Source organism: Anoplophora glabripennis, unplaced genomic scaffold (genome assembly GCF_000390285.2).
Source record: "Anoplophora glabripennis isolate ALB-LARVAE unplaced genomic scaffold, Agla_2.0 scaffold30, whole genome shotgun sequence".
Classification (NCBI taxonomy): Eukaryota; Metazoa; Arthropoda; class Insecta; order Coleoptera; family Cerambycidae; genus Anoplophora; species Anoplophora glabripennis.
The window spans coordinates 1,424,432-1,437,437 of record NW_019416226.1 but is presented as its reverse complement, the minus strand read 5'-3'; the positions used below and the strand labels follow the sequence as shown (position 1 = coordinate 1,437,437).

Sequence of the window (13,006 nt, the reverse complement as noted above, 5' to 3'; positions counted from 1 at the left end):
TAAAGGGAGATAAGAACTTTTGTTTTCTTCTAGTTTCATAATTATGAGACATTTCATGCTTATTATTAGTATAATGATACCTACAAACACAGTTGTAGTAATAAAGTTGTCTTACATCGAAGACTTTAGCTTCAAGGTACAACTCATTACTAGGGTAAATTAATTCTTTTTGTAACATCATCTTTAAAAATCTTTTTTGTATAATTGTGAGAGGTTCAATGTGACTACTAACCGCTGAACCCCAAGATAGTACAGCGTAATTTATATGACTCTGTATTAAAGCATGATAGACCATTTTTAGATATTGTCTAGACAACAACCTACAGAGGTACTTAAAGGTATATAAAATGGACTGAAGCTTCTTTATAACATAATTTATATGTATATCCCATCTCAAATGACAATCTATAAAAACACCTAAATATTTTGTTTTTATTGCAGGTAAGATTCTAATTGTATGACCCTGGCTTTCTAATTTCAGATAATTAAAAGATGGGGAAACTGACTTATTGCATGTAAAAGGCAAGTAGCTCGTCTTTTCCAGGTTAATTGTCAATAGTTTGTAACTGAACCAATCTTTTACATAAGACAATTCACTTTCCACAGTTTCTTTCAGTTCATCCCAAGTGTTACCTTTATGGAAAATAGCTGTATCGTCTGCAAAGCCTATAACCTCTCCACTGGTAAGTAGGCCAAATAAATCATTAATATATATTAAAAATAACAGGGGCCCTAAAACCGTGCCTTGCGGAACACCATATTCGACAGGTAACCATCCACTGCACTCACCTCCAACCCTTACACACTGTTTTCTATTTGACAAATAACTCTCTAAGAGTTTATGACATTGACCTCTAATTCCTATATTTTCAAGCGATTCTAGAAGCATAGGATGACTAACAGTGTCAAAGGCTTTGGTAAGGTCAATGAAAGTGCACAAGCAAGGCTGGCCTTTATCTAGAGCAGAGGAGACATTATTTGTGAGCGTTATGATAGCATCTTGGGTGGACGTATGTTCCTTAAAACCATATTGTTTTTGTGAAAGTAACTTATATTTATTTAAAAAAGATGTTATTCTTATTTTAATAATTTTTTCAAATATTTTACAGAAATTTGTTATTAAAGAAATGGGCCTATAGTTAGTTGATAACGCAATATTTCCTTTTTTAAAAATAGGAGTAACCACAGAGTTTTTAAATGCAGATGGCCAAGTACCAGTTTTTATGCACTCATTTATAATGTATACTATCGGCTCAGTCACAAACTCCATAATATGTTTAATTACCTCTGACTTCAGGTTGTCAATTCCAGGAGATTTTTTATTTTTTAAATTTAGTATAATGTCTTTGACTTCTTGGTAATCTGTGGGCAGTAAAACTAGCGAATTTAGTGAATAAGTACCTCTAAAAGCAACCAATCTATTGGGTATTATTTTATGTGCCAAGTTTTTCCCTATATTGGAAAAGGTTTTGTTGAATTCCTCAGCCATATCTATGTTATCAGTTAATTCAACATTATTCTCATTTATCAAGTGACGGTAAATTTGTTTTTTTGAGTTAGACCTTGTTAAGTTTTGAACTATTTTCCATAGATTTTTGGAATTGTTTTTGTTTTTGCTTATCAATTCATTATAATATTTTTCCTTTGCTTTTCTGATTATATTTGTTAATTTGTTTTTATATTCTTTATACTGTTTTTCTAGATTTAAGTTATGTGGATTTTTTTGTAGATTACGATACATTAGATTTTTTTGGTTCACCGATCTTAAAATTGCATTTGTAATCCAGGCAGACTTTTTCAGGTTTTTTCTTTTACGAGAAAAAAGATTATGTAATTTGAACAATAATTTATTTATTTAAGATAATAACTTTTAAGCATTGAAATTATGAAACTACAGTAATCTACATACATTTTGGATTGGTAAAAAAAAATTACCCTGGCGTGACATTTTTCTTCAAAAATATTCAATACAAAACTTGTACAAACGCCACTGGCAAAAATAATAAAATTGTTTGTACATCAGAAAATGCATCTCGATGAATATAAGGCGTGTACCAAATTTGAAAAAATATCTAGGGTAATACCAAAGTTATCACAAAAAAAAGTTTTTTCATAAAACTTTAGCACCCTGTAGTTCAAAGGTTAAGACTTTTAAGACATGTTCATATAAAGTTTTTTTCTTAAAATGGACCCAAGAATAACCTCCTTAAATATTAGCACGTTATTAAGAAATACCCTATATGTTCATTTCGCTAACAACATATTTTAATTATTTATGTCCTCAAACAATTTTATTATTTTGATGGTAAATTCCGTTTTGTTCCGTTTCAGAAGGTCTCCAAAATGGCATGTTGTAATAATATTTCTCCTTTTCGAAATTGTAATATGAGTGATCAATAGAAGGCGCCTATAATAAATTAGAATTACCTGAATCGCACTAAATTCCGCATTGCTGCACTGCACTGCTAGGCAATTTGTCAGCCACTTATCAACAACTGTGATTTATTGCCCAGTCGCCCAGTGCGGCTGTGTTATATGCCGTATGTCCGCCCGCGCATTTTTCAACTGGGCGTATACATTTCTATCACCTCCACGTTTAGTTCGACCAGACCTGTATATAGGTATGGATAAATAAACATGGAACAAGCTTTTCAAATATTTCAATGCCGAGTTGCTGCGTCAGCGACCGAACCTGGTGCATACTGCCAGTCTCTTGGTTCTTCAATTGAGATCGGAAAGACTATAAAATATATGACCCATTTTTTTAAAACGAACTAGGAAATTTCTACTTAACATCTGGTGTCATTAAATTGATCTAGAATTCGGTAGGCGCGGCTCTTAACAGAGTTGTACTCGGCTCACTTTGTCAATTTTCCTTTCAATCCTTTATTAGACCTTTTCGGCTATTCCATGCTTTCATTTTATACGTTTATGGAGATAAGGTTACAGTTAGCTTGTGTTTTAAAAAATATATGTATAATGGCTGTAACAATTTATTAATTTACATAATAAATAAATAAAAATATTATTAGATTATCTGCAATCGTTTTGTTAATAAGAAATATAATATGTTATAACAATAATAATACGAGAATTTGAAAATAATCCGGCTCGAAGGACCAAAAAATGTTCTAGTTAAAAAAGACACTTACCTAAGCCTCTCTACATCTTGCAACTTTATCTCCTACAAGCACATACTTTTTGTTGAGAAGAAGAACATAGGGAAAAATTGGGAGAAAACGGGTAATAAAATTATAATTCTGCGAGCAAAATAGCAACGCGAAACACATGTCGAACACGAGCTTGTAGTTTTATTGTTTCGAAGGTATATCCACCTTTCAGTAAGTGTCAGAGAATAGAGTGAAATGTATTATGTTTGACAAAAGGATTTAAAAACTATTTATTTACTATAATAGTGGTGCAGTAACAATACGAAATCAGAGAAATATCCCAAATCAATTTAAGTTAATAAAAACATTTCTTTTGAATATCAGTCATATTGTTTAATTTTTTTTGTAGGTAACATATTTTGTGCTATAAACTTTAAAAGTTCTACAAAGAACAACACAAAGTTTAGATAATGGAGTTTTTTTCGCGAACAAATGTTCTCGCGGCTCTCGAATGGCCTACAAGCCATATCCTCCGTTGCCTTTCGCGTCATTACAACACAGCGTTCAATCAGCGAAGAGGACGTGCTCCGTGTGTTTGCGTAATCGCGAAATTTTGCGCTCGGGCCCGTCCGACCGTGCAGCACGAACACACAATTCGCGTGATAACCGATCCAACAGAAAAAAAATTAATTAGTGCCGTTACATCCGCCGATTTTCACCGGGACGGCGCTGCGGTTCGTCGTTGCCCAATTCGTCGGGATAATTTATTGCCGATCGAAAGCGGCGGGTTCTTACGTGGAATTTTCGAAGTCCAATTAATAATCTCTCGCAACGCGCCGCTGCCTGACGCGCATTTTCATCGGCGAAGAACGACTTTCTTGCCCGGGTAGGTGAAATTTAAGTTCGGAGTAGCGTTCGGTAAGTTCGACATTTTGCAGAAACAAATGTTAAAAGCGGGACTAAAAGTTCATTTGACACACTGCGTTGTTAAAAATAATATACAGGCGTAAGGGGTGGGTTACTCCTTAGGCAGGTGTAGAAATTTAATAAAATGTTTAAAAGATACATTTAGATTTCACAGTTATGTGAATGTTTTATGGTAAAATGGACTGTATTGGGGTAAGATGTTTAACATCTTACCTTAATTGTCCGAATGACAGGCTCACAATTTGTTAATAGGCCGTTTGTTTCGATATGTTAGGTTAGGTTTGGTAGGTTATAGCTAAGGTTGCCAGATCTCCGGGTTTGACATCTTCGGGCTCCGGGTTAATATGTCATTTTTCCGGGTTTGTTTTCTTTGTTGAGGAAAAATCGTGATTTCTTCAAAAACATTTTGTCTCTCAGATTTTCTGACCGCATAATCCCTAAATTTTTTTATAAGACATCAAATTATGCAAACGCCCCCTTCAAGCAAAAATGTAACACACAATATTTTTATTATTTTCTTATCAGATTTAATGTCTGCGGATCTGTCATGAAATAGATCTGGTATACAGGGTGTGGCGTCTTTAGTGCAGAAAAAATAAAATGCAGATTCCAAGGAATATATGCAATAAAAAAGCCTAATATAAGAAATTCATATATCCACGTTTTGTCAAGAAAATTGAACTTCAATTTTGTAGCGAATAAATAAATCTTAGTACGGTCCTGGTCAAAAAATGTCATGCCATTCGATTAAAATCAGCGCACGCTTGCCGAACCGAACTTAACAGAGAGTCAAGCCTTTGCGCAAATCAGTGTTGCCAAATTAAAATGTATGAATTACACACAAAAAGAGATAAAATGTTTTAATGCAACAATAAATAATTTTGGCCAGTTTAATACAATCCTCTCGTTTTAATTAAAAGGAAAAATAAACATAAAATTCAATTAGTTATTTCACTGTAAATGATAATGTGCAATCCCAGACAAGAGGTTTGTAGAAACAAAGTACATGGTGTTACAGAAAAGACTACTATTATTTTAGCAAGTGATAGGTTGGATCACGACAAACAAAAATGATGCAAACTTTCCGCTATCGTTCGATAGTAGTAAACGTATTATTGTTGTCCTCGTTATCCATTGCCGATTTAGTTAAAACAATAACTTAAAAAATAAAAAATAAGAAACGTCTTTAATAAACACTTAACGTCTAAACAGTAGAAGCGCGATCTATTTGACACAACTTAGCAGCAATTCACCCGCGTACTGACACTGACACTGACTGACACTCCACAGGTACCGTACGAAGTGCGGACTAGGTCAATGTTTTTTGCGCTATGTTAAACAGGACCGGCATTAACATTTTGTCACTTCTTGTAATTTTTTGGAAAATATTTTTGATACTCAAATCTCATAATCGCCTTATGGTCAAGAGTCTAGGTTTTTGACATTCTGCATTAAAGACGCCACACTCTGTATAACCTTAGGTATAGCACGGGAAAACAACAAATAAGATTTAATGTTAAAGTTTTTGGGGATCGACACTTAATACGGCTTACTCGCGATTCTATGGAGTCTTTCCGACCTCAATAGAAGACCAAAGAGCTAGGCAGTATGTACCAGGTTCGGTCGCTACGCAGCAACTTGGCATTGAAATATTTGTGAAAAACTTGTTCCCATATTTATTTAGCCATACCCTGGTCAAACTAAATGTGGAAATGGTAGAAAAGTATACACCCAGTTGAAAATGCGCGCGCGGGCAAACGGCGCACAAACACAGCCACACTGGGCGAGGATATGTTCATACCTTCCCGTTGGTTTTTGCCGAGCAGTAGTATATTTCAATGAAATGTAAATGATTTTTGATATGTCATAACTAAAATTTACCATCAATATGATAAAATTGTTTGAGGACATAAATAATTAAAATATGTTGCTGACCAAATGAACATATAAGTAATATAAATTTTCTACACATTATGTCCAAATTATTATTATTTTTTACCTTTAGCAGAAAATTTTTTTAGGAATGCCTATGAAACTTTATTGCTAGGCGTTTTTATACATGTTCAACTGACTTCGGGAAGAGTGTATAGTCTTTTCGATATCAATTGAAGAACCGAAAGGTTGACAGTATGTACCAAGTTCGGTCGCTGATGCAGGAACTCGAAAATCTTGTTCCCATATTTATTTAGCCATACCCACGGGTCTCGTCGAACTAAACGTGGAGGTAGTAGATATGTTGAAGAAAGCCAGCGCGGACAAACGAAATACAAACACAGCTGAATTGGGCCACTGGGCAATAAATCTCAGGTGTTAACAAGTGGTTGACAAATTGTCCAACAGTGCAGTGCAGCAATGCGGAATTTGGTGTGATTCGGATAATTTAAATTTATTATAGGCACCTTCTATTAATCATTGATATTAGAATTGCGAAAGGGAGAAATATTATTACAACATGGCATTTTGGAGACCTTTTGGGAACAAAACGTTTACCTTCAATAGGTATAATAAAATTATTCGAGAACATAAATAATTAAAATATGTTGTTGGCCAAATGAACATATAATAGAAATTTTCTACACATTAAGTATATCCAAATTATTATTATTTTAAACCTTTAGCTGAAAACTTTTGTAGGGACGCCTATGACACTCATAAATTTTATTGTTAGGTGTTTTTATACATGTTCAACTGAGTTCGGAAAGACTGTATTAGCTGGTCTCTCAAAGAACTACTATTTTGTTTTTTAAGAAAAACACCTGTTAAAAAAATGGAAGAATTTTTTTATGTTCAAAACATAATTATTTTCTTTTGTAGAATTTGTTTTTGTCTCTTGCTCGTTTTGTACCACGTCTGAAGTAAAATTAAACAGAAAAGATGAAAAATACTTTTAAAGTTCAAGTATGTAAAGTGCTGTTCATTATCAACCAAGTGGTAAAAATGTTAATTACACGGAATGATCTTTTGTTTATACAACAGTTAAATAGAACAAACCTAAACGCTGTTTGAATGTAGGCTAATTCCTTCTTGTAAACAATAGCTAAGAATTTATTTTTAGCCGGTTGTTTAATAGTAGAAAGTACACATTTTGTTTAAATAGTTGAAGCGATTCGAGTTTTACAGAGCACTTTCTACGAATGTTATTCCAACGCCTATTCTATATTCTTAAAAATGAATTAAAAGCCGAGACTGATAAAAAAAAATAAAAAATTCTCATATAGATAGAATTAAGTATACATTGGTCGCTGTTGATTTACTTATTATATCCGTGTTTGTAACAAGAAGTATGTTAAAGTCCGAGATAATTTTCCCAGCTGTCGATAATGTGTAAACTGTTTAATTCCTAGGCAAACTCTTATCTGGAATGGCTTGCTCAAATATTGACAATAATACCGTACGAATGTTTTCTATAAATAAAACAAATCTTATTTGATTTGATTTTATCACGTACCGCATTTGTTTAATTAAAACAAACGGTCTTCCTGAAAAATATACGCCATCGTCGCCCAAACAAACCAATGGAGCGTCTGTGCAAGGCGTGATTCCGAATGTTTCATAAACATCGGTCTGTTCGCAGCGTTTTTCAGGTTATGTCTGTCTGCTTATCTCTTCGTAACGGGTCAAATATTTGTACAGAGCCACCATTAAATAAATATTGGATTTTATTTTATTGTCTGTCTAGGAAATGCTTTATTTGCGTAATTAGTTAAGGCGAAAATTATTTGTGCTTGATATTTAAAGCCCGGTTACGCGACTGCTTCTTTATTTAATGCCTCGTTGGAAAACAAACAGCGCGAAGGGTTAAAATTAGCTACACAGAAATAAATTCTCATTCACGAATTGCTTTGTATGTACAGGATTGTGTTTTTCAGTACGTTTTATCTCATTTTTTCAGTAAAGACTCGGGAAAAGATAAACAGTAATATACTTCTCTATCAATTTACAGGGTGTCCCGTTGAAAACGCATTCTTCTAAAGTTCTAGTAAGTAGTGTTTCATATATATACTTTTTTCTAAATCCCTAAAGCAAGGATTTGAATTGTGCGCCATTTTTATTCCGAAGAGTTGGCAGCGTTGAGTATGGTCGCATGAAGACACGTTGCAGTTAGGCAAAATGGACGCTATACGACGAATGAGCGCGTGAAGATTGTGAAAATACATTACAAATACGGAGAGTGTGTAGCTGAGACTGTGCGCTAATTACGTATAATTTGCAGTAGAAGAATTACCCTAATGAAACTGTGAAAAGATTAGTTGCCAAATTTGACGAACAAGTTCGACTGCAGGTGATTAAAAAACAGGCCGGCCACCTACCGACCGTTCAGCCGAAAATATTTTGGTGAGTGATAGTGTAAAGAAAATTCTCAGTGCGTCGTCTGCCACTGTAATCGAACATTTCAAAAAAGACATGTAGCGGATTTTAACAAAACATCTGCATCAGCATCCATTCAAGATTCTGCCAACCCAGGAATTGAATCCAAACGACTATTTAGTGCACCGGATATTCGTTGATGGATGTTGGAGAATCAACAAACGAACGTTGATTTTGCTAAGAACATCATCTTGCACTTAATCGCTAAATTAAGTGCATTTCCATCTTAGTGGGCATGTGAACAAGAAAAACTATCGAATTTGGGGAAGAGACAATCCTCAAGTCATTCAAAAGAGACCACGATCAATAATCGATTCAATATTGATTGAAATATTCACCGTCTAGGAGCGTATTGATACCTCTTATCAATATTGACAGATATTAATAGAAATGTTATTTTTCAGTCAACATTGAAAGACCGCTTGAACATCTGGGAGTTTATTGTCAATACTTCCTTCGATATCAGTTGCTTGCGAGACCGCGAAGAACCGCCACCGTCTATTTCTCTTTTGATTTTTTTCGCATAGTAAGTACAAGAGTCAATGCTAGAAATCCCAAATCCGAATTGGAAAATATCTAGAAATTCCCAAAACAGTCCCCAAAGATACAATATTTTTGCCACAATGAGTATTGAGAAAGTATTGGCGCATTTATTGGAAGCATATTGATGCGTGCTTCAATATCGAGCGTCAATATTGAAGCAATTATTGACAATATTATTGATCGTCTAGGATAGACTTAATAGCGTCGTGTGGATTTTACAATGCTGAGGTGATTGATCCATTTTTTTGGAAAATGAGACTAGAAACGCAGTGACTATTAATGGCGAACGATATCGAGAGATACTATTGAAGTTTTTGTGGCCCCATTTGGATAGCATGGATTTAGATGGCATGTGGTTCTAGCTGTTACGGCAGAAATTTAATCTCACGCAACAATGAAGTGACTGCCACCAAGTTCATGCGGTCATATACGCCATCCGACTTATTCCTGTGGTGATTCGTAAAGTCACAAGTTAATTCTGCTCAAATACCATTCCTGAATCAAAGGCCAGAAATTCGGAGATTTATCAACGAAATTCATTCGGAGGTATGCAAAAGCGTCATACAGACTTTTCTTAAAATAAATCGAGTATCACTGGCCGATATCCTCTTTCGCATTTAATGGCAACTTTTTAATTAACAAAATCTTTTTTCCTCAATGAAATCCTGCGTTTCTTTTGGGACGTCAATTATAACCAGGTGAGCAGCGCGCGAGGCGTCGAAGCCGCCACCGACGTCGTCCGGCTCTCTCCCGACCCCAGTGATATACATCGGTAGTTAGGTCGGTTTAACGCGGCAATTAATATCTTCGCCGCCGTGAGAGGCAGAGTCATCGACCCCGAGAGCGCGAGGCGATGCTAAAACAGTCGTCCTCGGCCGGGAATAAATTCGCTGTAAACATGTTATACCTACATGCGAAACATGAGTCCGCTTAATTATAACGACTTACCTACGCAGATAGGGCGGCAAACGACGATTTTCGCACGGGATCGGGTACGCGGGGTATAAATCGTTCGCGACGGCGTTAGGCGCGGACAAACTGCGGATGTATAGCCCGTTCGCGCGGCTGGAGTGGCGTATAATCCGTTCGCGATTAGCTGAACGCGTTTGTGAATCACCGGCGCCAATCTGATACTTCGAGAGTTGAAGAACAACAGTAGAACTGAAATTATGCAATTTCTCGAAATTTTGAACAGTTTGTTTCTGACGATTGCAATAGATTTTCTTATATTTTTTACCACCTAGTGGAGAGTTGCTAAAATAAAATTTTAAGGAAGTGGAATAATTTTTTTATACACTTTCATACTGTATCGTATGTAGGTACCCTTTAAACAACTATCCTCGCAAGTATTTAAATAAAAGTGACATTTCCCTGTTTACTTACCTATTACCTTATTTTGTTACTATTAAAGTAAATTTACTATACTTAAATGCTAATTAAAAAAGCGTTAATTAAAAAATATATATAAATTAATGAAAATGTATGCCTATAAATTGTTAATTGTCACTAAAGAACATTTTCCATGTAACGACTGTGTTTTTCTAACTAACCAACTTCGTTTATTATAGAGTCCAAAAGGTTGATGCATTTTAAATGTCTACACCTTTCTTCTACATTTTTCGTTCATTTATTTTAGTAACATAAATTATAAGGGTATCAGAATGGTGCTATATTCAAATATTTTCCCGAGAAATACAATAATATTGACTGGCCGTACTATACTATACTGCATAATGAATGGCATTCCTTTCTTGTTGTGAAGGGATATTCTGGGAATTGTCATTAGAGGTAAAAAACTTAAGCAATAAATCATGTTTATTGGCTCCCTGGACATCCACTTAATAGCAAGTCTTTAAAATTCCTGTCGACTGTAGATTTAAATATGTGAGCGAAAGTATGTTCGTCATATGTGTAAAAATAAGGAAGTTATATATGTACTTCAATAATAAATATTTTGTTGAAGGAAATAATTAATTTATAAATTGGTGATTTTTCTCTTATTTTAATTTGAAATTCCAAGTCTTCCGCAAGAGGTCGCCTGAGCTCTTTAATTAAGTCAAGCGGGAGAAAACCATCATCAGATGGAATGAAAAGAAATTTCTTAAATGATTATAAATATATTCATATAGACATTCGCAAAGAAATAGGTAGGTTCCTATATTCCTATACTAAAATGTTGAACTAAAAAAAGTTTCTTCACTTAATTAACGTTTTTTTTTACTTATTTTACTTAGTTTAAAAATATGAACAGCAGCAACAATTTCTTTTGCAAGTATAAATAATTATTCTTAATCAAATGATTTTTTTTATGTGTGCTTTATCATTTTTATTTGTTTTCGAACTATTCTTGATTTTTTAATTATAATATTAATATGTGTAACAACCGCTTTCGTTGGATTGTACCTAGTAAGAATAGAAATCCTAGAAATCTTTCGATGGGATTTTTTTAGAGACGCAAAAAAATATTCCACATTTTAAATTACCCGCAAAAAAGAACTGTCACATAAACTAAACTTGACATCTGTTCTTCTATTTATAAAAATATATACAACACAAAATTTACATCATGGTCAATCTATCAAGAAGGCTTGACGACGCACGATCCGACGGCGGGCGTTTGGTTTTGAACAAAAGCAGGACTTTTCAAACTAAATCCGTATAAATACTGGAAACAAATCGTCGAAATGAGAGATTTAAAGGTACCTATTCAAAAAAAAACATACGTTTGTACCTACATGATTCCCCAAATTATATATTTGTCATTTAGTAATCCCAATTCAAACTAACTACACTTTTGCAAACAGAACTGATAACAGAGCTTATTGACACTGGCTTAAGCCCAGTTTTATTGCATTTTCCCTCTTTATCTACAATCAATTTAATGGCTGTAAAAATAGAATACACGAAAGAGGTGTTCATCACAGTTTTTACAAGAGAATTACACTAGATTCGATGATTTATGATTTTCTGAAGGCGTATCTCGCTCGCAAAGCCAGAAATTTCCAATAGAGGTGTTTTTAAATCGTTTAACCGCGCGAGGATAGACACAAAGTTGCTTCAAGAGTTGTTCACAGGTGGAACAGCTAATTTAGACATCAAAACATCATCTTTTCGGTCATACGCTGTCGCGAATTCAGATATTTCGCATGGACTTAATTGAACAAACAAGACACGGACGTAACTATTAACGCTTCCTTCGCCCGTCGGATTTTTTCCCGACGGGCGCGAAATCTGCGCTTAGGGAAGAGTCGCAGTCGCAAGGCTTACCGGATGGCGTGCAGCCGCCACTGCTGCTGCGGCCGCTGCATTCATTCCTGCACCGGGGTACATCTTACGTCAGCAGATCATGGCACGGGTACACTGGGTCTCCTACGCGTAATCCAAATTTCGTGCGGGTACACTCCGTAAATCCAGGGAACCACCAACAAAAACACCCACTGAAAAACCACACTGTAACACTACTGGGGTACTGCGTACCAAAAAATCCACACGGGTCCCAAAGCAAGGCGGTCGTGTACAACGTCGAGATACGAAGCGCGGAACGTACGTACTGACTCAACCACGTTTCGAGAGCGACTGGCGACGGCAGCCCCCCCTCTCCACCGGCTCGAGCGGCAGCCCCTCACCCCCTTAAACCGCTAACACACGCCACCCCACGCCACTTTACAAAAAGCCCGCGACCCCCGAAAACCGTAAAAAGCGGGGCACGGACAAATTGATCGCGCTGATACCGACGCCGCGAGCTCCTCGGTTTATTAGCCGAAAGGGGTTGATGAGGTTGTAATCGGAGGTCACGTATGATGCTTCCTGTGCGATATGGGGGTTGCGATTTAATTCCCACGCTTTGCAGAAATAACGCTAGAGCTGGCGTAGGCAATGTGGTTAATGCGGCGTAGCTCGATGGGGATAAAATCTGCTGTATTAGCAGGTTGACTTATCAAGTCGAAGAAATTTATCAAAAGACAGGCAAACTTTAACTCTGTGTAATATTTTAAGGTGGTGGGCATCTAAGTGTCTCATTTTTAGATAGAAATGTAAGTATTATCCGGTCCGTGCAA

At 35.6% G+C, this 13,006-nt stretch overlaps 1 protein-coding gene across 1 annotated transcript in view; it reads right to left on the bottom strand.

Annotated features, from left to right (window-relative positions):
* Positions 1 to 12,505, bottom strand: part of LOC108913147 (transducin-like enhancer protein 4) — a 369,612-nt gene extending 357,107 nt beyond the window's left edge. Inside the window, exon 1 of the mRNA XM_018718638.2 lies at positions 12,216 to 12,505. Within this exon, the coding sequence (XP_018574154.1) occupies positions 12,216 to 12,278 (63 nt within the window). The 5' untranslated portion in view covers positions 12,279 to 12,505. The remainder of the gene's footprint in view (positions 1 to 12,215) is intronic.
* Positions 12,506 to 13,006: the final 501 nt, after the last annotated feature.